Source organism: Fusarium phalaenopsidis, assembly GCF_050370095.1.
Source record: "Fusarium phalaenopsidis strain FUZ10S chromosome Unknown contig_32302, whole genome shotgun sequence".
NCBI lineage: Eukaryota > Fungi > Ascomycota > Sordariomycetes > Hypocreales > Nectriaceae > Fusarium > Fusarium phalaenopsidis.
In genome coordinates this window covers 1,726,476-1,747,408 of record NW_028145405.1, presented here as the reverse complement: position 1 = coordinate 1,747,408, position 20,933 = coordinate 1,726,476, and the positions used below count along the sequence as shown (strand labels likewise).

Here is a 20,933-nt window from a genome sequence, read left to right as displayed (position 1 = left end):
TGATTCAAGAAGCAATATCAGTCAGCCAGAGGGGAGGAACCTTGTTGAAGATAGATAGCAAGAGGAGAAGAGGAGTAAGAAGTCAAACATCAAGCAAAACGAGGCTGGACGGATGGCTGGAGCTTTAAGTTTATAACCTGCACAAAGCGGAGAGAGGAGAAGAGCAGTCAGTCGCAGTGAGCGAGAGGTGAGTGGGAAGCAACGGGAACATGGGGAGTGAGCACAACAAGCACACAGACAGCAATGGTCGGTACACGCCTCCTCAGTCCTGAGTCCTCAGATGGGGAGTGGAGAGGTGGGGATGAAAAGAAGGGATAGAGGGGATGGGATAGGGTGAAGGCCAGCATGGGAATTTTTGCGCAACCCCATCGATCGATGGGATCGAGAAAAAGTCGAGTGAGCGCAGAGAGAGGCCGCAGTTACGATGTACAGCGCAGCCTGTGGTCGGGCCCCGGGCATGCACTGTAGGTCCGTAGCTGGGGCATGAGCCACGGGGATGGGTCCGTCCCTACCGATAGCAGTGGCGTGCGGTTCCAAGAAGGAAACCTAAGGTCAGTCCGGGTCTTAGGAGGGGGTGTGGGGTGTGGCGCATGGCGTGCCTCTAGCCCGACGCAGCACGGTAGGTACGTACACTTGAGTTGCTTGAGGCTTTGAGTGCAAGCACAACTCACATCTCACATCTCTCCTCCAAAGAGGCACCTGCCCTGAGGGTCATCAGTAAGCTCCCGCTCCCCCTCACCACGCCCATCGGCCATCAGCGAGTGCTGCCAGACGGTTTTGGCCGGGGTTGCATAACAAAAGCAGAGCATCCAAGTGGGCCGGAAACTGGTGGTGTGGGGTCGCTTGCCCAGGGACAAGGGGGACAAGACGCATGGGTGATGGGCCACCAGGAAAATGTGAGTGACAGGGATTTCGGAAAGCGGGGCTTGTTCTGAGATGCTGCCAGGGTCGTGGCAGAGAAGGTGCCAGGGCGCACCAGGCTTACCTTGCGCTTGCCAACCTTGCCAGGGCAAGGCAAGGCAAGGCAAGGCAAGCAGGGGGTCCGGGAAAGAGCAAGCAGAAGAAAGAAGGAAAAAAAAAGAAGGGCAGGGGCTTTTGATACTGACTGACTACCCAACGCAAGCCATCGCCATCACCATCACACCCGGGACGCTATGCCCAAAGGAGCACCTTCTCACAAAGAACGGCCTTGCGACTGTCGACTCCATCCTTCACGCGAATGAGTCCGGCAATGTCGATCACTCACTCTTCGCGACTTCAACTTCTCCGCATGGCATCCATCCATGGCAAGGCCTGCCCTGGCCTGCCTGGTCTGGCGCTCTCTGAAGCGCTGTGTGTAACACACATGCACGCACACTCGACCAGCTGCACAACCCAACGCGCGCGCCGCAATTGTTGTTGACCCTGGATGTCCATCATCCCCTCAACCCAAACCAAAGCTACTGTCCCCCTACTGGCATCACAATGGCTTTGACAACGCTCCGCCCTACCAGCAGCCGCCTCCATCCTGCCCTTATCAAACACGTGCGCTCTGCAACTCGTGCGAGATTTGCTTACTCGGCCGCATCCAGTCTGCCGCGGCGCAACGACGCGTTGTAATCTCAACACCAGACCCGTTGGCCAACACCCACAGCGCAGCTGATAAGGTACATACGTACATACAGAGAACCTCTCCCACGGAACGGTACTCCGGATCCTGGACCCTGATTTCCCAACCATAACCTCGATCCCCGGTGCCTTCAGCGTCACCATGACGGATAGTGGGATAAAAGAAGCTAGCACAGGAGGTACCCAGGACCCCGAGACCCTGTACACCTAGAATCGCACCATGGTGACGTCAAGCTCAGAGCAGCAAGTCGTCAGCTAGACGTTCGAGACTGTGCGTTCGTCAAAGAAGGTTGAGAACCGCGCTTACGGCAAACTGTCCAATCTTCAGCTATCCTCGCGACTCCATGTTCAGGTACCGTCGACCCCGACTACTGTATCTCTGGGTTCGAGACGGTGCCAGTCGCTTAACACCAGACGAGAAAACGCAGGGCTAGGGAGCACAACATAAACTCTCTTCCGTTGCTCATGCAGGGCAATCCCGTCGCCTCCAGGATCTCGGTGAGCGTTGGGGAGGACCCTGCACATCCCCAATTGAAACCCCAATGTCTCCTCCTATTGTTCCAGCTAACGCTGAATGGCTTCCTCGAGGCGGGGGAATAACATGGCTGTGAGGCTCTCTTGGGGAGACGCAAAGGGAAGGCAGCAAGGGAAGCTAAGGCGATCGCAGAACAATACGAAATGTTTCTCCCCTCTCTTCGCCTACGATGGGCTTATGCAGCGCCAATGGCGATGCCAACATGGCCAAACATACGCAGGACATGAGAGGGGCACAGCGTTGAGCAAAGAGCTCCGTCATTCTGACAGCGCCCTGGACTGCGATGTTGGAAGGCATCCATCCATCCATACTGTCAAGTCAAGGACCTCGGGGGGAGTCAAATCGCGTCTTCCTAGCCTTGGCCCTGGGGAACGTACCCCCGTCGCAATCCACTCGGGCCTATCCTTGTCTCAACCCATGGCCCGTCGCCGGTTGCGGGCGCCGAGAGGAGCAAGTGGGCCAGGGTGCGGTTGGACCAGGGCAGCTCACAAACACCCTACATCTCGTTTGGCCTAGCTTCTCTTCGCCAGCAGCAAAATCTCGGCGAGTGGAGGCGGACGGAGGCGGACGACAATCCCCTGGGCGCTAACGCTTCCAGGGTCGTTCCCCAAGGGTCCCCATCAAGGCAGGGGATGAGCTTCGACCAATAATCGGGCAGATCGAGAAAAATGCGATCAAGGGAGCGAAAATGTGGAAGAGCTGTGGAGCAGGGCCAACGCCAACTCTTGCACCTGCTTCTGACCGGCATCACCAGCCCCATCGCCCGGCTTTACGCAGTCCAGTTCAGTCCAGCCAGGGGAGTGTCCAGCCATTGTCCAGAGATGATCGACTTGCAACGGACAGAAACTTGGACGTTTGAGACAACACCGCCCGTTCCCCTTGGTTAGGGGTGGTGGCAGTAAGCCATGACAGTGCTGCTTTCAAGAAGTTCCACCACTATGACAACCAGCTTACTGAATTTCCGCGTGCGCCAGTCATCAGAATGGCGTGCCTTGGACGTCTCGCCAAAGCTGTTAAAGACGCCGAGAACCAATGACAAAGTTCCGGGGGGCCTCCGGAGGGTCGGCTCAGAAACTCTATCTGCAGAGCTCCGTACGCCTGCCCATGCTGGCTTCGGCGCGGAGGAGACCCCCGGGCCCGAAGGGCGTCGCAGATGGCTGCCACCAAACCCTTTTATCTCCCAGAAACGGTCACTAGGTTTTCTCGTCTAAAGCTGCTCCCATCAAGAGCGCTGTCGACGTTCAAAGTTGGCTGCATCCAATGACACGAAACCATGGTCATTTGCAATTTGGCGGGGTGGGCTTTTGCCCTCTTCCTGTTCAAGGGCCCATCCATCCTCGGACCCTGGGCTTGCTTTTTTTCTCTACGCCCCTCCCATCGCGTCAAATTGACTTTCTCTTGCAACCTGCGTCTGCCAGGGTTCAAGGTGATGGCGGATGCGGCTGCGGCTGCAGACGCAGACCTCGTGCACTCGAGAGGCATCATGGTGACCCTTTCAGTAAACGCGGGCCTGATCTGGTCTCCTCCCAACAATCTCTCGGTCGTTTTGCTCCGGATTGCCAGCCAGGTTCCACGAGATTCCCGCTGAACCCTGAGGCGGGCATTCAGGGTCCCCCCACCAAGCAGACCATGGTGAAGGGACCGTGGGATAGTGTATGGTGTGCAGATACCTCTAGCCGTCGACGTCATCAAATCTCGCGCATGGCTGGTGCTGGATGCGTCACTCTGTCGGCCATATCCTCATGTTCAAGGCCGTCTCTGGGGTCCCCATGAAGGCCATCGTCGCGGGGGTGTCTATGTACCTCTGGAGTCTCAACCCTTAGGCCTTTGCGACTAATCGTCCCGAGAATGCGGCAAGGAATGAGGCTGCACAGGGTCCTTCCAAATCTGGGAGCGGATAATGAGCTATCGGTTTCCCAATATGTGAACTCTCCGAGCGCGTGCCATGGCGGGTAATAGCAGCCAAGTGAGTGTGGTTTCCCCGGAGAGCTTCTGCCATGGTTCGTCTTACTGTGCTGTCTAGTCGCCAGGGCACTCAGATCTGGGACAGTGGTACAAAACCTGGCATTGGAGATGCAAGGTCATAAGGCCCGGGGGTGTAAGTCTTCGGCGTGACCGTTCCTCGCAAGATTGGCCTCTCTGAGCAATGGCCGCCCTGCCTTGGAAACACCGTCTCAACCGGCTTGGGACAAATTCTTGGTTTCTCCTTCTGCACGGCCACGAAGGCGTTTCAAAACTGGGTCGCTGGACAGAGTAGCCAACACGACGGGACTGGATTCCAGGAGCATGGGCGTGCGCAGACTGACGGACGGCAGCCGATCTGAGGTCCGGCAAGAGAAAAAAAACGCAAACGGCCAATGCTCTACGTCAAGTTCCTTGGACGAACAAGAACGCCAGCCAGGGTCCTCTATACCGGTCAGCGGGGCCGAATTCTGGCGGCAACGGGAAGGGCATCGGAGGGTATTAAGGGTGATCGAGGCATCGAAAGGGATCGAGTCAACGAAGTTCAGTTCAGATCTCAACTTTGGCGGGGGATCGGCTAGTTTTGGGCACTTTGGGTTGTCCCGCCCTGGCAGGCCAGCCTCATCGGTCCCGCCCGTGTGGCTCGTGAGGGTCCCGCAGCCCGACCTGGGGCTGGGACTGCGAGGAAGGGTGAGGCAAGGAGGGATGCGAAAGGTCAAGCCAGGGTTTTGGGGTTCCAGGTGGGAAGGGGGAGTGGGAGGGAGTGAAGGCATCGTAGGGCTCGGAGGAGAGGGCCCGGAAGTACACGCAGTTACCAAGGGGAGGGGACCCGCCTGGCCTGGCCTCCCAGAAGCCGGCGATCATTGCGGATCAAGGATGCTCAAGCGACCTCGAACAAGAAAGACATGACCTACACATGGCACACATGGCAAGCAGGGACTACACCATCACCACCAACAACCAAACCACACGCCTCAGTGGTGGGGGGAGAGGAGGGGCAACGTCCCTCGACGGTGAGTGATGATGCCATGGATGCCTCTGTCGCTTCATCTCGCCTCCCCCCCCTTCCTCGAGACATGTTCCAAGACCTCCCTCTTCCTTTTAGCATAGATTGTCAGGCACCGGAAATCCAGCCGCGCGCCAAACCAGTCGCCCGGCGCCCGGAGCGGGTTGGCATCAGACCCGGGCGAGTCGGTGTCGTATCGGTTTCCTTGTGTGCCTTTTGGATGAGACAAAACACCATGTGGTGTATCGCGGCGTCCAGGGACAAGAGAGAGCAGCTGTCTCCTGGGCAACTGACTATTCTTTTTTCTCATCACCGCCTTTCTACTCGGATGCCCTGAGTCTAGAACTCGAGCCAGATCGGTCCCTTTTGACATGATGTCATACGTCATTGGCTCCCTGTCCCCTGACATCTCCAGGGAATGGGCTTCGCCAAATCTCGCTACGTGCGTATTCTTTTTCTTTTTTGATTTACCTCCACCAAGTCCCGGCCTCGTGGGCGTGTGGGCTATTGCTGTTGAAGAAGCTGCAGGTGAATTGTCACTGTCACTAGGACCCTCCATGGCCGGTCCTTTGGGTACAGTCCAGAAGTCGAGTCAGTTGGTCTTGGTCTTGGTCTTGGTCCCCGGGATCTTTGCTCCGCTACTTCGATTATTATTCCATGCTTCATCGACGATTCCTTTCATTCTTTAACACTCTCGGAATATGTCTACCGATCTCACCTACGCTACAGTGAGGTCCTAGCTTGAGGCCGTGTTCCCCTGACTGATGACAGCCCCTAGATGGCGCGACGTCATAGCGTCTTGTCTATTCTGTTTTATTTTTTGATTGCTTTTTCGTCCCGCAGCCGCGTCCTCTTAGCTCAGCCTTCGCTCCTCGTCTTCGTCTGTTGGCGGCGTCGTTTTGGCTTGATTGAGCAATGTCATGTAGGGGACATGTCATGCGTCTTTGTCTACTGGTTTCTCTCCATGGAGACCAAAATACCGCGCGTATGACTGGCGGCTGTTTTGATGTGAGGTTGTCGATCTCGGGGCAGAGGACCCTTTTCTTTTCCATCGGCCTTGTCGCGATACAGTACAGTACAGCATCCCCGCAAGCGTCCCCAATCTCCCCTTTCCCACAATCCACGGCCCAGGGGATCAGAAGCAACCCTCCATTGCAAACTCTGACCATGTCACATGGCGACGGGAGAGTGACAGATGGGTCCAATGGTCGGGCTTGGGGTTGAGGTATGGGATTGCTCGTCCCGTTCCCGCTGAAAGTGTGTCTGGCCATGGATATCCTTGCTCTCTCGGGCTTGTCATCTGGATGAAGTGGCTCATCCACCAGGACGGCTCCTGTCTCGTGTTCGCAGACAACGGCATTCTACGCATCTCGATGCTCTGAAACAGCCGTCTTCTGGCGGTGAGGCACACCAAGCATCTCATGTCACAGGCACCACCCTTGCTCGGACGATGGATGAATGGGGTGCAATGGGCAAGCATGTATGGGTGCAGATTATCCATGGACCAGGAACAAACAGACGGCATGATCCAACAAGCTGGGATTCACGACAGAGATCTGCTAACTGCCTACCTACCCTGGACGAGCCATAGAATACGCTGCAACCAGCAATGCCACGGTCTCGCATACCGTCGTGCCGCGGAATCTAGGGACTCTGTGCCTAGCGTAGCTGGCAACACAATGCGATGCACCTCTCGTGATCAAAAGGGCGCTTGATGAATCCTTCTTCTAGGGAGTGAGAGAAGAGGAACCAATATCCTGCGGCCATGTCTGTCTGACAGGTCACGTTCGCGAAACAGTTGTCGATCTGCGTCGATCGATCGAGATTGGTGAAGTTCTTTTTCCCATTCTTTTGTCTATCGATTTCGGCGCAACACCCCGGGCGCAGCAACCAACAGGACTGCCAACCTCTTGCTACGCCGTTTTGTCGACTCGGAGGAACAGAACCAAGTTTTCCATGTTCCCGGGGATTGCGGTACGAGGCTCACATTTCTGCTCAGCATTCCAGGCTCAGGATCGCTCTTTGGTGCGATAACTCGATGATCAAATTTGAACTACCCAACCGGGAGTAAACAGTTGATTTCTCCGCCCTTGGAGATCGCAGATCGTCCCCCGAAACGCCTTGTTCGCCGACAGTTCCCCCGCCGCATGCCTGCTTCTCTCTCTGGCTTGATTTGAGGCCCCTTTGCTTGGTGTAGCTGTATTATCGTGCCCACAGCATGCGGCGCGGCGTCACTGTACATGGAGTACAGTGCAGGCAGTACAACCCTGTGCTGCACCGCCTCTCTCCAGTACAGTACAGTATTCTAAGAAACCATGATCCATGGATGACAGTCCGATACATCATCATGATGCCAATGATGGTATCTGTCTGATGGGGATTTTGCACATTCCCATGCGAGCCCCTCTCCCCGTCTACCACAGAGTCACATCAATCCCATCCTTGCCTGTTTTTTCCTGATTAATTCCGGAAACCTCATGACTTGCGCGTCGGCGGAGGGCCCATCTTGCTGGCCCCCGTGTCGACCCGCTTGGCGGCCGGTAGGTCCGGCACCTTGAAACCACCACCGCTCGGCGCCCCGCCGACCTGGGTAAAGGTTCCGCCTTTGAACCACCGGTCCTCCTCGGCCTTGCGTTTCTTGCTGAGCTCGGCCTGCATCTTGGGATCCACGAGCTCCAGTCCTTGCACGGGCGTAAAGGCGAGCGATGACGCTGTGCCGGCCGCCAAGCCGACTGTGCTTCCTACGCCCGAGGCGCGCAGACCGCGACCGCGCAGGTCGATGCTGGAAGCCTGGCCAAAGCCGCCAATGGACGAGGCCGCGCCTCCCACGGTACTGTTTCCTCCCCAGCCCTTGTTCTTGGCGCTGAGCTTTGCACGCGTGCGCTGGTCGACCTGGATGCCTCGGATGCGTCCATCGTTGGCCTGTCCGATCATGCCCATACCGACCGTCGTCTCACCGGTACCATATCCAACTTCCTTCTCTTCCTTGCCAAAGGCCATGCGGTTCTGGGCCTTGCGCAGATCTGTCATGGCGAGTGCCTCCTTGGCCTTGCGGGCGCGTCGTCCTCCTCGCTTGCGAGCTGGCTTGTCATCCGGTACAGGAAGTGCGCGCTGGCCCTTGTTGGGCGGTGGTTCTGTAAGCTTTTCTAGACGCTCGAGGCATGCCGACTTGAGTTCCTCTCCCGTAGACCCGTCAGGACTTGAGTGGATGCGATCTACTCGAGCGGCCAGCACCAGCTTGGCCGAAACGATCCTCATGGCCTGCTTCCTTAGGTCGTTGGGGATACCGCGAATCATTTCCGAGTTGAAAAGATAGCCCTGCTGACGGATACCAATGTTCGTAGCCAGACCGGCCTGCTTCTTTTTGGAACCCCATGAAGCGATGTTGCATGCCGGGGTCTTGGATAGGCCTGTCAATCCACCTGCGGCATTGAGAAGCTGTGCTGCTGTAAGGGAGCCGATGAGGGCCGTTAGGTTGGGCGCAAATATATTCATGCGTGACTGGACGTATTCTGTCAAGGTTTGTTTGGCTTTGTTAAGAGCAATAACCATCTCGCAGGCCTTGAAGACGCGCTGCAGCTCCTCCGGTGTCATCTCGTGGCCCTTTGATGTGGTGGCCTCCACGGTCACAATCATGAGCGATGGTCCATCGAGAACTGACTTGAGGGTTATGCCAAGGGGGTTGTCGGTCGAAGTCTGGAGGGCCTTGATGCTCTCCGAGTCCATGGGACCGTTTCCCAGGATGGCCACCACCTTAGCATACTCGAGAGGCGTCGTGACCAGTCGCTCCAGCTCGGGGAATCGAGTCGAGTAGTGATCGCGAATGAACTTGTGAACTAGCACCACCTCGCCGTCGATCTGGGTGGAGAGGCTGTTTGACTGGGTCAGGAGGTGATACTCGGGGTGGTCCTCAATGTTGCCCAGGCTCGTGCTCTGGGTGGCAGCTTGCGATCGATAATGTGCGATTTTCTGTAGGATCCGAGGCAACACGTCAGGGCTGTTCGTCAAAGTAACCGATGTAAACGAATCGTCCATCTTCAAGACGCGGCCGTTGTTGAACTGGCCGCGGGGAGTGGTACTAACCTCGAGGATTGGCTCCAGGGTCTGCATCAGGCTGGCGACGCTGCGGACGTCTTTGACGGCGCCGAGCTGCATCTTTTCGACCTTTACCTTTGTCGCCTCGGCATCGTCTCTATCGTTGGATGGGTCGTTTTCGGATCCCTCGTCGTCCTTGGTCGCGGCGTCGCCGTCGACGTCCATAGCGTCGCGATCGCCATTTGTCTCTTCGTCTTTGACGAGGCCATCGTTCTCAAACTCGTCAGCCTCATCTCCAGAGCTGCCGAAATCGTTGAGCAAGTCTTCTGCGACGGTCGACATGATGGCGGCGCGTTACAGTTGGATGATGCGGATGGATTGGGGTGATTGTCGCGACAAAGAGTCCAGGTCGTGGAGCTGCGCTGCAAGTTGATGAGTTGTGGCTGGCTATAAATATTTGCCTGAATTAGGCTTCAAGGCTGTAGACGCCACAGATAAATGGTCCGTGCACAACTGCCTTTTTGACCCTCAGCCACAGTCCATTTTTTGAGCCTTGCTCCATGTCGCGTCGTTGTCGTCTTCACTTGAATCATCCATCACGCTCTTTTCTTCTTCCCTACTTGATTCTATCTCGCGCCGACTGCATCGTGTGACCCTTCTCATCAGCTCATCACAGATACGCGTCGCCTACGATGGAGTCATCAAGAGGACCCCCGAGGGTCAAAAACAAGGCGGCCGCGCCTGTCCAGATCAGCGCCGAGCAGCTCCTCCGAGAAGCTGTCGACCGACAAGAAGTCGGGATTCAGGCGCCGACGCAGCGGTTCGCTGACCTAGAAGAGCTCCACGAGTTCCAGGGCAGGAAACGCAAGGAGTTTGAGGACTATGTGCGGCGCAATCGGCTCAACCTCAACAACTGGATGCGATATGCGCAGTGGGAGCTCGAGCAGAAGGAGTTTGCGCGCGCGCGCTCCATCTTTGAGCGCGCCCTCGACGCCCACCCCAACAATGTCCAGCTCTGGACCCGATACGTCGAGGCCGAGATGAAGTCGAGGAACATCAACCATGCCCGGAACCTGCTCGACCGTGCCGTGTCGCGGCTGCCGCGAGTCGACAAGCTCTGGTACAAGTACGTCTACATGGAGGAGATGCTGGGAAACGTCCCCGGAACACGCCAGGTCTTTGATCGCTGGATGCAGTGGCGGCCGGACGAGGCGGCGTGGAGCGCATACATCAAGCTGGAGAAGCGGTACGGAGAGTTCGACCGGGCGCGCGAGATCTTCAAGATCTTCACCATTGTCCATCCCGAGCCCCGGAACTGGATCAAGTGGGCCAAGTTTGAGGAGGAGTTTGGCACCAGTGACCAGGTGCGCGAGGTGTTTGGAGAGGCAGTCGAGTCACTGGGCGACGAGTTCGTTGATGAGAAGCTATTCATTGCGTATGCTCGATTCGAGGCCAAGCTGAAGGAGTACGAGCGCGCTCGTGCCATCTACAAGTATGCTCTCGACCGCCTACCACGATCCAAGTCGGCAATCCTTCACAAGGCATACACAACTTTTGAGAAGCAATTTGGCGACAAGGACGGCGTGGAAGATGTTGTCTTGTCAAAGCGGAGGGTGCACTACGAGGAGCTCATCAAGGAGAACCCCAAGAACTACGACGCTTGGTTCGACTACGCAAAACTGGAGGAGTCTTCGCAGGACGTGGACCGGATCCGGGATGTTTACGAAAGGGCCGTGGCTCAGGTGCCGCCAACACAGGAGAAGCGACATTGGAGACGATACATTTACCTATGGATCTTTTACGCCATATGGGAAGAGATGGAAGGCCAAGATATCGAGCGGACGCGGCAGATCTACAAGACCTGTCTGAAGCTGATCCCGCACAAGAAGTTCACATTTGCCAAGATATGGCTACTGGCGGCGCAGTTTGAGATCCGACAGGGCGAGCTCACGGCGGCGAGGAAGCTGCTTGGCAACGCCATCGGCATGTGCCCCAAGGACAAGATCTTTGACGGCTACGTGGACCTGGAGCGCAAGCTGTTTGAGTTTGTGAGATGCCGCACGCTGTATGAGAAGCACATCGAGTACAACCCGGCCAACTGCCAGACATGGATCAAGTTTGCCGAGCTGGAGCGTGGCCTGGACGACTTGGACCGCACGCGCGCCATCTTTGAGCTCGCGGTGCAGCAGCCGCAGCTGGATATGCCGGAGCTTCTGTGGAAGGCGTACATCGACTTTGAGGAGGAGGAGGGCGAGTACGAGCGCACAAGAGAGCTGTACGAACGACTGCTGGAGAAGACGGACCATGTCAAGGTTTGGATCAGCTACGCGCACTTTGAGATCAACATCCCCGAAGACGAGGAGGAAGAGGGCGACGAGGAGCAGCCCGTCAGCGAAGAGGCCAAGGCGAGGGCTCGCAAGGTGTTTGAGCGTGCGCACAAGAGCATGCGCGAGCAGGACCTCAAAGAAGAACGCGTATCGCTCCTCAACGCCTGGTTGTCGTTCGAGCGAACGCACGGATCGACCGAGGACATCGAAGCTGTACAGAAACAGATGCCTCGCAAGACGAAGCGCCGGAGGAAGCTCGACGACGACTCGTGGGAGGAGTACATCGACTATGTTTTCCCTGCCGACGACCAGCAGGCAGCTAACCTATCGAATATCATGGCCATGGCGCAAAAGTGGAAGCAGCAGCAGTCAGGAGAGGGCGCATAAAACGGACCAGACGACACTACATACTGGGCTGCCGGCGTTGTGGAGGATATTCAAGGCGGGTTATGCGCCTTTTTTGTCAATATACCAATATTCTGGCCGACACTTGACTGTCATTTTCATCCCGCCTCCATGCACTTTTCACAAAAAGAAAGTTAACCTGCAGCTTTCATCCCACATGATCAATCATCTCAAACGGTTGCTTTTGAGGCTGAATCGTCAGCGCTTCCAACGACGTCAGGGCGTTGGGAAGTGGATACGCCGACATGACGTCATGGCGCCCATGACATAGTTTGGTGGCTCCAGGGGTGAAAGAACAAGATCCAAGTCCAAGGACACGGCATGGCATGGATGGGGCCCCTTTCGATTGGATGTGTTTCTCTGTGGGCGACCACCAAGTGCAGGGGCTGCCCTGGCTTGGCTCGGTGAGGACGAAATTCTTTAGTTCCATCGTCTGTTTTAGCCCAGCCCTCGCATCACCACTGTCTTTCTTTGTGTACTGCGCATAGCCAAGATGGTTGATGACGACGCCCGTCTCACAGCGCACACGCACACACACATACGCAAAACATGGCAGAGATAATATCATTGTAAAGAAAGGGCCGTAATAAGTCGTGATTCGTTACCTTGTTCTAGCAAGATCCAACCCTTCATTCAATATCCCACCTCATATCATATCCAGAACAAAATCAAGGATAAAGAAAATCCAAATCGTAAACCTCGAGGGTTATCTTACCTCTTTCTCCCCGCTGACTCGTTCATATCCGTGCCCATTCCCGTTTCCCGCCAAGTCTGCCCAATCGTCGTGTATCGATCTGCAGGCCCCCATCCATCTCGCAAGCCGTGCTTCCCGAGCCTGGCTTTTCTCTGCTCCCACCCGTCATCATCGTGCATGCCATCACCACACACGCGCATACCACCCTCCTCCTCCCGGCTCTTACTTCCCGTCCTCTTCCCGTCCGAAATGTTGTTCCAGATCGTGCTCCACTCATCATCCCATCGTGAGATCGCCCCGAGCGAGGTAAAACCAGTTCGTCCTTGCCAGCTGCATCACGACGTGCCGTTCTGCCGGGAAGCTTGGCCTGCTTCGGTGCAGGTGGATGGGTTCACACCTGTTCCTGCGAGTATCGAGCCACTTGCTCAGTGTCGGCGATGGTCTAGTGTAATCATGCTTATTAGTCTCTCTTCTGAATACACCCATGGAAACGTATCTGAAAATGATTAGGGAGAAAGCACATGCATGGCATGTGCTCCATCTATCTGGTGTGGTGCAGGGGGGTTAAAGCAGCAAAAGAAACAAGCCGCGCAGCGCAGTAAGCCACATCATCACGAGGTCTTTTCTTCTTCTTCCAGAATCTTTGCCTTTCATTCGTCCTCCTCTTTATCCAACAGTGTTGCCGTGCATCGTGCTCAAGATTCTCAAGAGCTAAATCGTCGTGTCATCATAATTCATGAGCTTCCGTGTCCCCAACACATTTCGTGAAATGAGTGTAGTGGGACATTCTCGAACAGGCACATCAAAGCACTAGCCTCGACAGATGCGCCGTATCCAAGTTCAAGAGTGCTTGCCGCCCTGGGTCTCAGTTTGAAGGGGCTGGCAACGGGGCACCGCCATAGGGGTCTCTCCTGTAGGAATCTGTCCCATACGGGCTTGCCGGATAGGCATTCCCTCTGTAAGGATCACCCCCATAGACTCGATGATCATACTCTTCATCCTCCGTGTCCGAGTCATACCCGTCACTTCGTCCTCGAGATGATGGTGCCCAGCTGTCTGCCCTCCTCTGCCCGCCAACGCTCTGTGCTCGCATGCGTCTCTGCACACGCTTTTCGTGGCGGCGGGCCTTCTCTTGCTTGAACTCTTTGCACTCGTGCGTCAAGTGCTTGGCTTCCTTCATCTCCGAGATGGCACCCTTAATTCCCAGGGCGGCGATTCCCACTGACGCGGCATCTTGCACGATTGCCTTGCTCTTGAGCTTCTTCGCTTCACTCTCGCTGAGGCGTCCCTCGTTGACTGCCTTGCGTCTTGCCTTCCTCTTCTCCATACTAGAATAGACCTCGTGCGCTGCATGGATGGTGGCCACGGCTGCAAGGCCCGTGGTGACAAGTTGCTTACCTCTCATCTTTTTAGCCCTCCTCTCGTCTTCATCCGAGTCGCCCAAATCGGACTCGGATGAAGAGTAATCAGATCGGCCGCCTCGTCGGCGTTCTCTTGGCTTGCTCCGGTGGGAGCGGTCATCCTCGTAGTAGTCTCGGTTGCTGCCATATCGGCGGTCGTCCTCCGACATGTCGTCCGAGTATCGGCGAGATCGATGTCCGCCACGGTCGCTGAAGTCGTCTTGTTCCCGACGGCGGTAGTCATCGGCAGCGGCAGCGCCGGCACCGGCACCGGCTCCGAGACCGAGCTTGGCTAGGCTGTTACGGGCCTTGTCGACAACGCTGCGGCTTCGGCTGCGGTGACGGCGCCGATCTGGGGAAGGACTATAGGATTCACTCCTTCCCCGTCGGCTGCGGCTCCTGGATCGCGAACGGTCGAAAGCCTTCTTGGCGCCGAGTGCACCCAGACCGGCAGTTGCAAGAGCCGCAAGACCGCTTGCTCCACCACCGCCGCCGCTTCGAGACTTTGATCGAGCGCGAGAACGAGAGCGGCTGCGGCCCGTCTTGCGGTCCTCCTCAATGTCGTTCCTTGAACCTCGGAGCAGGCGGTTGCCGACCAAACCGCCAATCACCGACTCTGCCAGGCCGAGCTTTCCTCCCTTGTCATCGGTCGCTGTATCAACGGCAGCGGCACCAGCAGCTGCGGTGAGAATGCGCTTCGTCTTCTCGCCCTTCCAACCACCAGGCTCCTTAGCAACGCGGAAGGCTTCAGTGGCACCGGCGAGAAGCGAGGCCATGGCAGCCTTTTGGATCTTGTTGGTACCGCCACCATGGCCACCGTGAGAACGAGATCGCTCGCTGGAAGGACTGCCTCCCCGACGGCTTCTAGTGTCGGATCGGTGGTCATCTCCACTTCCGCCAGTAAGGGCCTTGACGGCAGCGCCGAGGCCAGTGGCAGCAATGGCGTTCTCGAGGAAATTCTTGTGGCCCTTCTTCTCCTTAGGGCCAATGTCGTCGTCTGAGTAGTAATCGTTGTAGTAGCCGTCTCGGCCATGATGAAGGATCATGTTGGCCTTTTGGTCCTTCTTGGCTTGCTGTTTGTTGTAGAACTGTGCGCCCTGGTAGGCGGCCAGAGCGCCAACTCCGGCGAGGGCAGCAGTAGAGAGGGCGTTGCGTTGGACCTCGGTGCCATCTTCCTTGGCCTCTCGGCGATCGTAGAGCTCCTTACCAGTGACAGCGAGAGCGGCGCCGGCAACAGCGGCAATGATCTTTTCGTTCTTGGACATGCCCTTGGATTTGTGCTTGCGGTCATCATCGTCATAGTAGGAGCTGGTGGGGCCGCGACGGGAGCGTCGGTCATGGTCGCGGTCGTAGCGAGGATCATATCCGCGACGATACTCGTACTCCTCCTCATAATAGTCAGGACCGGCGGATCTAGCACGGCGGATGTCGCGGCCGCTGGGAGGGGGGAAATCGCGGCGAACCTCTTCTACTGACAAATCGCTGTCCTCTCGAGCACGGGGGACGAGCTCGCGAGTAGAGTGCGACTTTGAGTTGAAGGAGTCTCGGGGATCAAGATAGCGGGGATCATCTCGGCGTTCCTCTCGCACGTAGCGGCGAGAGTAGTCCCGGTCATACGGGTCGTAGTTTGCCATGGGAGAAATCTGCGTGGTTTCTGTTTGCTTCCAACAAGTGAGGAGCGGGTATATAGTGTAGCGTTGTGTGTCAAGCTGAAGATTGCGTTATGCCTGTCTAGTAGAGAACAAAAGGCAAATTGGGTATTGTGTATAATTGTGAGTCAAGTTGATGATGCAAGAAGGAAGAAGGGGAAGGGGAGGGGAGGGGAGGGGAGGGGAGAGGCAGATGATGAAAAGAAAAGAAGAGATGCAGGAGCAACCGACCAGCCACAGCTTGCAAAACAGGGTCCTTTGTGAAGTGAACAACAGGGGTGAAGGAAGGAAGGGATGGAAAGATGGAAGGAACGGGAACAAGAGAGGGAAAGTGGGTAGAGGGCGGCGAACCTGCTTGGCTCTGATGGCAGGTGCAGTGAAAGTGCAGGTGGTCAGTGGTGTGTGCCCGTGTTGTGCGCGTTTGCGTGAGTGTGTGTGTGGTGGATGGGCATCAACGAAAAGTGGAAGGCAGCAATGGAAGCACCGCCTTCCCTGCCTGGTGACTACCTAACGCGAGGCAGAGGCCGTAACGGTAGCCGTCACTTTACTAGGCTCGGGCGCTACGCTACGCTTCTCTCTACGACGTACGACGTCGAGAGGTACAAACGCTGGAGCTGCTGCTTGCTGCAAGACAGGGCGAGTAGCGGGGCAAGGCCAACGACGTAATGGTGAGGGGTCCTTAGTAAGGTGGGCACAGCGCTGACGCTATCCGACAGGGGTCAGTACCCACCAGGGCCAATGCCCAGCCTCCCGAACGGCAGTCGAGTCTCCGGGGGCATCTGGGCATCAAGCACAGCCCACAGTTCGACGACAGCTGCGCCACAGCTCTTAAGCATCTCTATTAACTGGAATATAAACTAACGACGCCGGTAACCCCGAACAGAATATTCTTTACGAACGACTATCTACCAGAAACCGACATCGTGATGTTCTCTGCATCCTAGTCAGGCTACTAGTTCGCACGAGATTTCCTTCCAGGGCCCAAACATGGTCGGAACCCTCCGTGTCTCTCCTCCGAGCTGGGTGTCCCCTGTGAGATCGGGCAAGGCTCTAGTGGGCACAGTCCCGAGTGAGGCTCTTGACACATCCCCCTTCGTCATAGGCCAGGGGCTTATTCTTCCTCCGGATCTCGCTTCAGCAACGATCATCTCGGTACTGTACTATACATCAAGGTGAGGCTCGGAAACGGGCCCGTGTCGTCTCGACTGGCACATGGACCATCCCTTGCTTCTCTCCCGCACAACACGAACCGCCACTTGATGAGTTGTCACTTGAAAACAGTAAAGAACGTGTGTCCAAAGAGTGGCCAATTCATTCAATGCCTGCCTGGCAGGTGGCTAATCCGATCCATCCATCCATGCTCGTGTCTCAACATGTGACACAGGTCCGCTGACTGAAGTTCATGACCGCCTGCCCTACCAAGCCACACATCGAATTCGCCTCAGCCACGCCGTTTCTCCAGACCACCCACTGTCTGCACCCCAGGATATCGGTTTCAACATGTTGACTAGCTTTCTGTAATGACGTGCTATGAAGACCATTTCAAAGTTTCTCGCCCTAGGAAAGTGCCTAGGGTATTTCTGTAAATTCTGCCTTACTCTGGTTGTGATAGACTTTGGCACTATAAGCCTAGGTCGCCGTTGCGAACCAGCACATGCATGCAAACCTCAAAATGGCAGACACACAATAGGAGACATATTTCCTTTATCGACATCAGGTATCAATTAACATATTGTGGAGATTCTAAATATTCCAGTTCAGTCAAGTTCCAACACGTTTCCAGACCCTCTATTGTATTCGTCATCGGTCCAAGAAGGACGCAGACACTGGTCAGGGTACACATTTCTGGCCTTGGGACTTCTTGGCGCACATATCAGAAGCAACCAAACGAGGGTCCAGTGGCAAGATTTGAGGCAGTGAGCAGCACTTGCAAGCCTGTCAGCGAACTAAGCTGAACTATATCAAATGCCACTTGCGCTTGAAGAAGAAATATAATCTCTATGGACCAAGTTGAAAACTAGGCAGACTGAGAGGCTGATTTGACCAACACATCCAGCATCCAGGCTTTGCCCTTTGTCTTTTTACCTTGAGAATGACCCCTTTTCATTGCAGGATATACGTAGTAGTTTTGTAGAAACTGCTCGATGAGTCAACTTCAAACACCGACGAATGAGTCCCAGTGCCCACATCCAGAGTAGCCAGGCCTAAGATTAAGCAATGCAAATGTTTTAATCTAGGTCAAAGCGATACATAATAGGTCTCGTTTCTAAGCCCATCGTTCCCCTATCTTGTATCAGTACAAGTCAACTCGCATCAATCTGATCATTCTCCACCCCCTTTCAATGGGTAGTTCAAGAAAGTCCAACTCCAACACTTTTTTAATACAGTTCATAGTAGAAATAACCACCCTATAAATACTCCATGAGACGATCGTGACGACTTCGAGGGCCCATCATTCCTCGGGTCGATTGCCTGCTGCGGCCTTGGACAGTTCTCCAGCGTGCTGAGTCTCGTCAGGCTGGACCCCATAGTCTGTAGGATCCGCCTCCTCGTCCACCTTCTCTAGCTGGTCGCCATCAACTAGGGCATACTTGCTCTTTCTTCGGATGCGAGAGCCGGATTTGTAGAAAACAAAGGGGATGAGTGCCAGCAACGTTGCTATTCCTCCAATGAGTGAGCCGCCTCCTCCAACGCCAAGTGCAGAAAACATCTGGTTCGTGAATAGGGGAGCTGCAGCGCTACCAGCCGACCTGGTCACCGTGTTGGCGGCGATGACGGAGGCTGTATAGTCGGTGTATGTGTCCGTGAGGTAGTTGATGATGGCGACATAGATGAGCATCAGGGAGGTAGAGAGGAATGTCCCGGCCAGAGTCGGCACGATCCACGGAACTTGGCTTTTGGAAGTTAGTTTCTTGCACAGCTTGAGTGAGGGTAAAGCCTTACTTGTATTGCGCTGACCACGCGAGCCAGAACATAGTGATGGGAAATCCAACTCCTCCAAACATGGCCATCAGAAGCCGGTCCTCAGGCAGCAGCTTCTTCCCGGAAGCATCGCTTCTTCTCCTCCGCTCGCTGTCGACAAAGATTACAATTGCACCAAGGACGGCGCCGACGACCTGTCCGATCAGGGGCAGCTGCGAAACCCCTGCGTTCCATCCCCGCATCTCACGGAACACGATGGAGTAGGTGCTGAAGAGCATGAACTGCAGTGTAAAGACTATGCAGGCGTAAACGGAGCAGAGGAGAGAGATTAAGTCAAACATGAGAATCCACGGTCGCGTGAGGGCCATATTGTACAGCTGATGCAACTTGGGCTTGTTCTCTTCTCCCTCAGTTTGGGCGCCAGTGATACCGGACCGCCGCGCACGCTGAGACTTTTGCGCGAGGATAGTCGGACTGTGAGTCTCTGGAATAAGAAACATGAGGGCCATGGTTGGGGCGCCGAGCCAGAGGGCTGAGTACACACCCCATCTCCAGTCTCTCTCAAGTTGTACAAACCCTGAGATGACAGAGCCGAGAGAGGGTCCAACCCAGGATGCGAGACTAAATATGGCTGTCGCGTTGCCTCGCTCGATAGGATCCCATAAATCGACTAGAACACCGGGGGTTGTGCTCAGGGGCGCCGAGATGAAGGTGCCAGCCAGAAATCTCCCAACCAGCAGCCCACCAAAGCCAGGTGGAAAGGCGCAGAGAAAGGTAAAGGCCATGTAGGCGGCAAAGGTAATGTAAAAGATCCATCGACGACCATAGAACTCGGACAGCGGCGCAAAGATGAAGGGACCTGCGCAGAAGCCCAGGAGGAAGAGGGTCGTAGCAAGGGCTGCGGTAACCTCGGAGACATTGAACTCATCCACAACAGAGTCAAGGCTGGCTGCAAATATGCTCGAAGAAAAGTTACCGTTCAAGGCGAGGAGGACGGCAATCGAGGTAATGATCCACCGCCGCGTGCGGGACCAGTTCCGTGGGTTCTCGGCGTCTCCTGACTTGAAGTCGACGTAGCCCCGTTCGTTGATGTAGGGAGACTCGTACTTTTTGTTACCAATATCAGGCTTGAGAGTGAGGGCGGACAATGTCTGCCCCAGCGAAGGCATTTTAAAATTTTCGATATAGATGAATTGGGTTGTCTTGAGGTGTTGCTGTCTGGCATGTATAGTTCTCTGGTGAGGGAGACGTCAACTCGTATATATATCTACAATGAGGCAATGGCTGCCTCTCACGTATAATTATGATGAAAACATTTCCTCGCCATCATCGAGTTCAACCAGGCGATATCGTCCTCTCCCATGCATTCACGACCATGCTTGGTAGGAGTTGACGTCAAGTGCTCCATGGAATAGTATTCCTATATACCCGACTTGGAAAAGGCCTTGATCTCTCCTCCACTATCTGACTCTCTCCGGAGGTCAGCTCCGTAGCTGGATCCATCTCCAGACGGAGGTGAACTCCGGGGGTTCGCCATGTTGGTATTTTTGATGTAAAAGATGATGCTAGAACGCTCGTTTGCCATTTTCTATCCTGATTGACAGTCTTGCTGGCAGAAAACCAGTATTAATGCGGAGATTTCGTTGACAGGAATATATTGTAGATTATTATAAGCCATTAAAAGTCCAAAGCCAAGAGTTCTTCCAAAGTTCCAGTCCAATTGCCGCGGTGTGTCAGTCAAGGCTGTCTGGTAGCAGATGAGTTGATCGTCAGAGGGAGCATGCGATACAACCTTGTATCAAGATCTTCACACTAGGACCCACGTGGCCATGGCACGGAGTCGAAGAGCGATGGCGAGTCAAGCGCGGCATATTAGGGTTTTAATTTGAGTCTTGTTTCCAGTTACCAATTGTAGAAGTGAGAGTGGTGGTGGAGTGGCCACTTCAACGGGGCTACATACAACGCCATTTCCATTGTCTACTATTGCCCAGGCAATGGAGTACATAGAAGTTTTACTGTCAATTCTCAACAAGTTGCTGTATTATTTCAGTGTTCTTGTCGGACTAAACAGCAGTAGAACTAAAAACCCAGGTTTCCATGCTGACCACCATGCATATCCCACAAACATTCTGACAAACGCTCTCGTTTTGCCCAACTCCAATCGCTAACCAAAGTACATTAGCTCTATTTGTGACAGGAGCACGCCGTCCGCCGGGCCACCGCTGAAATCTCTTCTCTTCAAGGGGCGATTGACGTAATGGCTAGATCATCGACGCTGCAAGTCTTGCCCTGACATTTCCAATTATGGAAGCTCAGGGTCTTTGCCGGACCTTAAAGTCCTAAAAGGTCCCAGCGGTTTATGCTCAGCCAGTGGTTGGTCGACGGTGACG

General features: G+C 55.2%; 4 protein-coding genes across 4 annotated transcripts; 1 reads left to right on the top strand and 3 right to left on the bottom strand.

Moving 5' to 3' along the window:
• Positions 1-7,586: 7,586 nt before the first annotated feature.
• LRP88_07913 (U4/U6-U5 snRNP complex subunit PRP31) lies at positions 7,587-9,488 on the bottom strand (the record flags this gene model as incomplete). The annotated part of the gene is made up of 1 exon (XM_083244427.1): positions 7,587-9,488. One exon carries the CDS (start codon positions 9,486-9,488, stop codon positions 7,587-7,589), a length of 1,902 nt encoding a protein of 633 aa, XP_083098921.1.
• A 350-nt stretch (positions 9,489-9,838) lies between these two features.
• On the top strand, positions 9,839-11,860 carry LRP88_07912 (uncharacterized protein; the record flags this gene model as incomplete). The annotated part of the gene is made up of 1 exon (XM_083244426.1): positions 9,839-11,860. The coding sequence occupies one exon, from the start codon at positions 9,839-9,841 to the stop codon at positions 11,858-11,860; it is 2,022 nt and encodes a 673-aa protein (XP_083098920.1).
• Positions 11,861-13,437: 1,577 nt separating this feature from the next.
• On the bottom strand, positions 13,438-15,606 carry LRP88_07911 (uncharacterized protein; the record flags this gene model as incomplete). Its single annotated transcript, XM_083244425.1, has 1 exon — positions 13,438-15,606. The coding sequence occupies one exon, from the start codon at positions 15,604-15,606 to the stop codon at positions 13,438-13,440; it is 2,169 nt and encodes a 722-aa protein (XP_083098919.1).
• Positions 15,607-18,073: 2,467 nt separating this feature from the next.
• On the bottom strand, positions 18,074-19,712 carry LRP88_07910 (major facilitator superfamily domain-containing protein; the record flags this gene model as incomplete). Its single annotated transcript, XM_083244424.1, has 2 exons — positions 18,074-18,515; positions 18,565-19,712. 2 exons carry the CDS (start codon positions 19,710-19,712, stop codon positions 18,074-18,076), a joined length of 1,590 nt encoding a protein of 529 aa, XP_083098918.1.
• Positions 19,713-20,933: the final 1,221 nt, after the last annotated feature.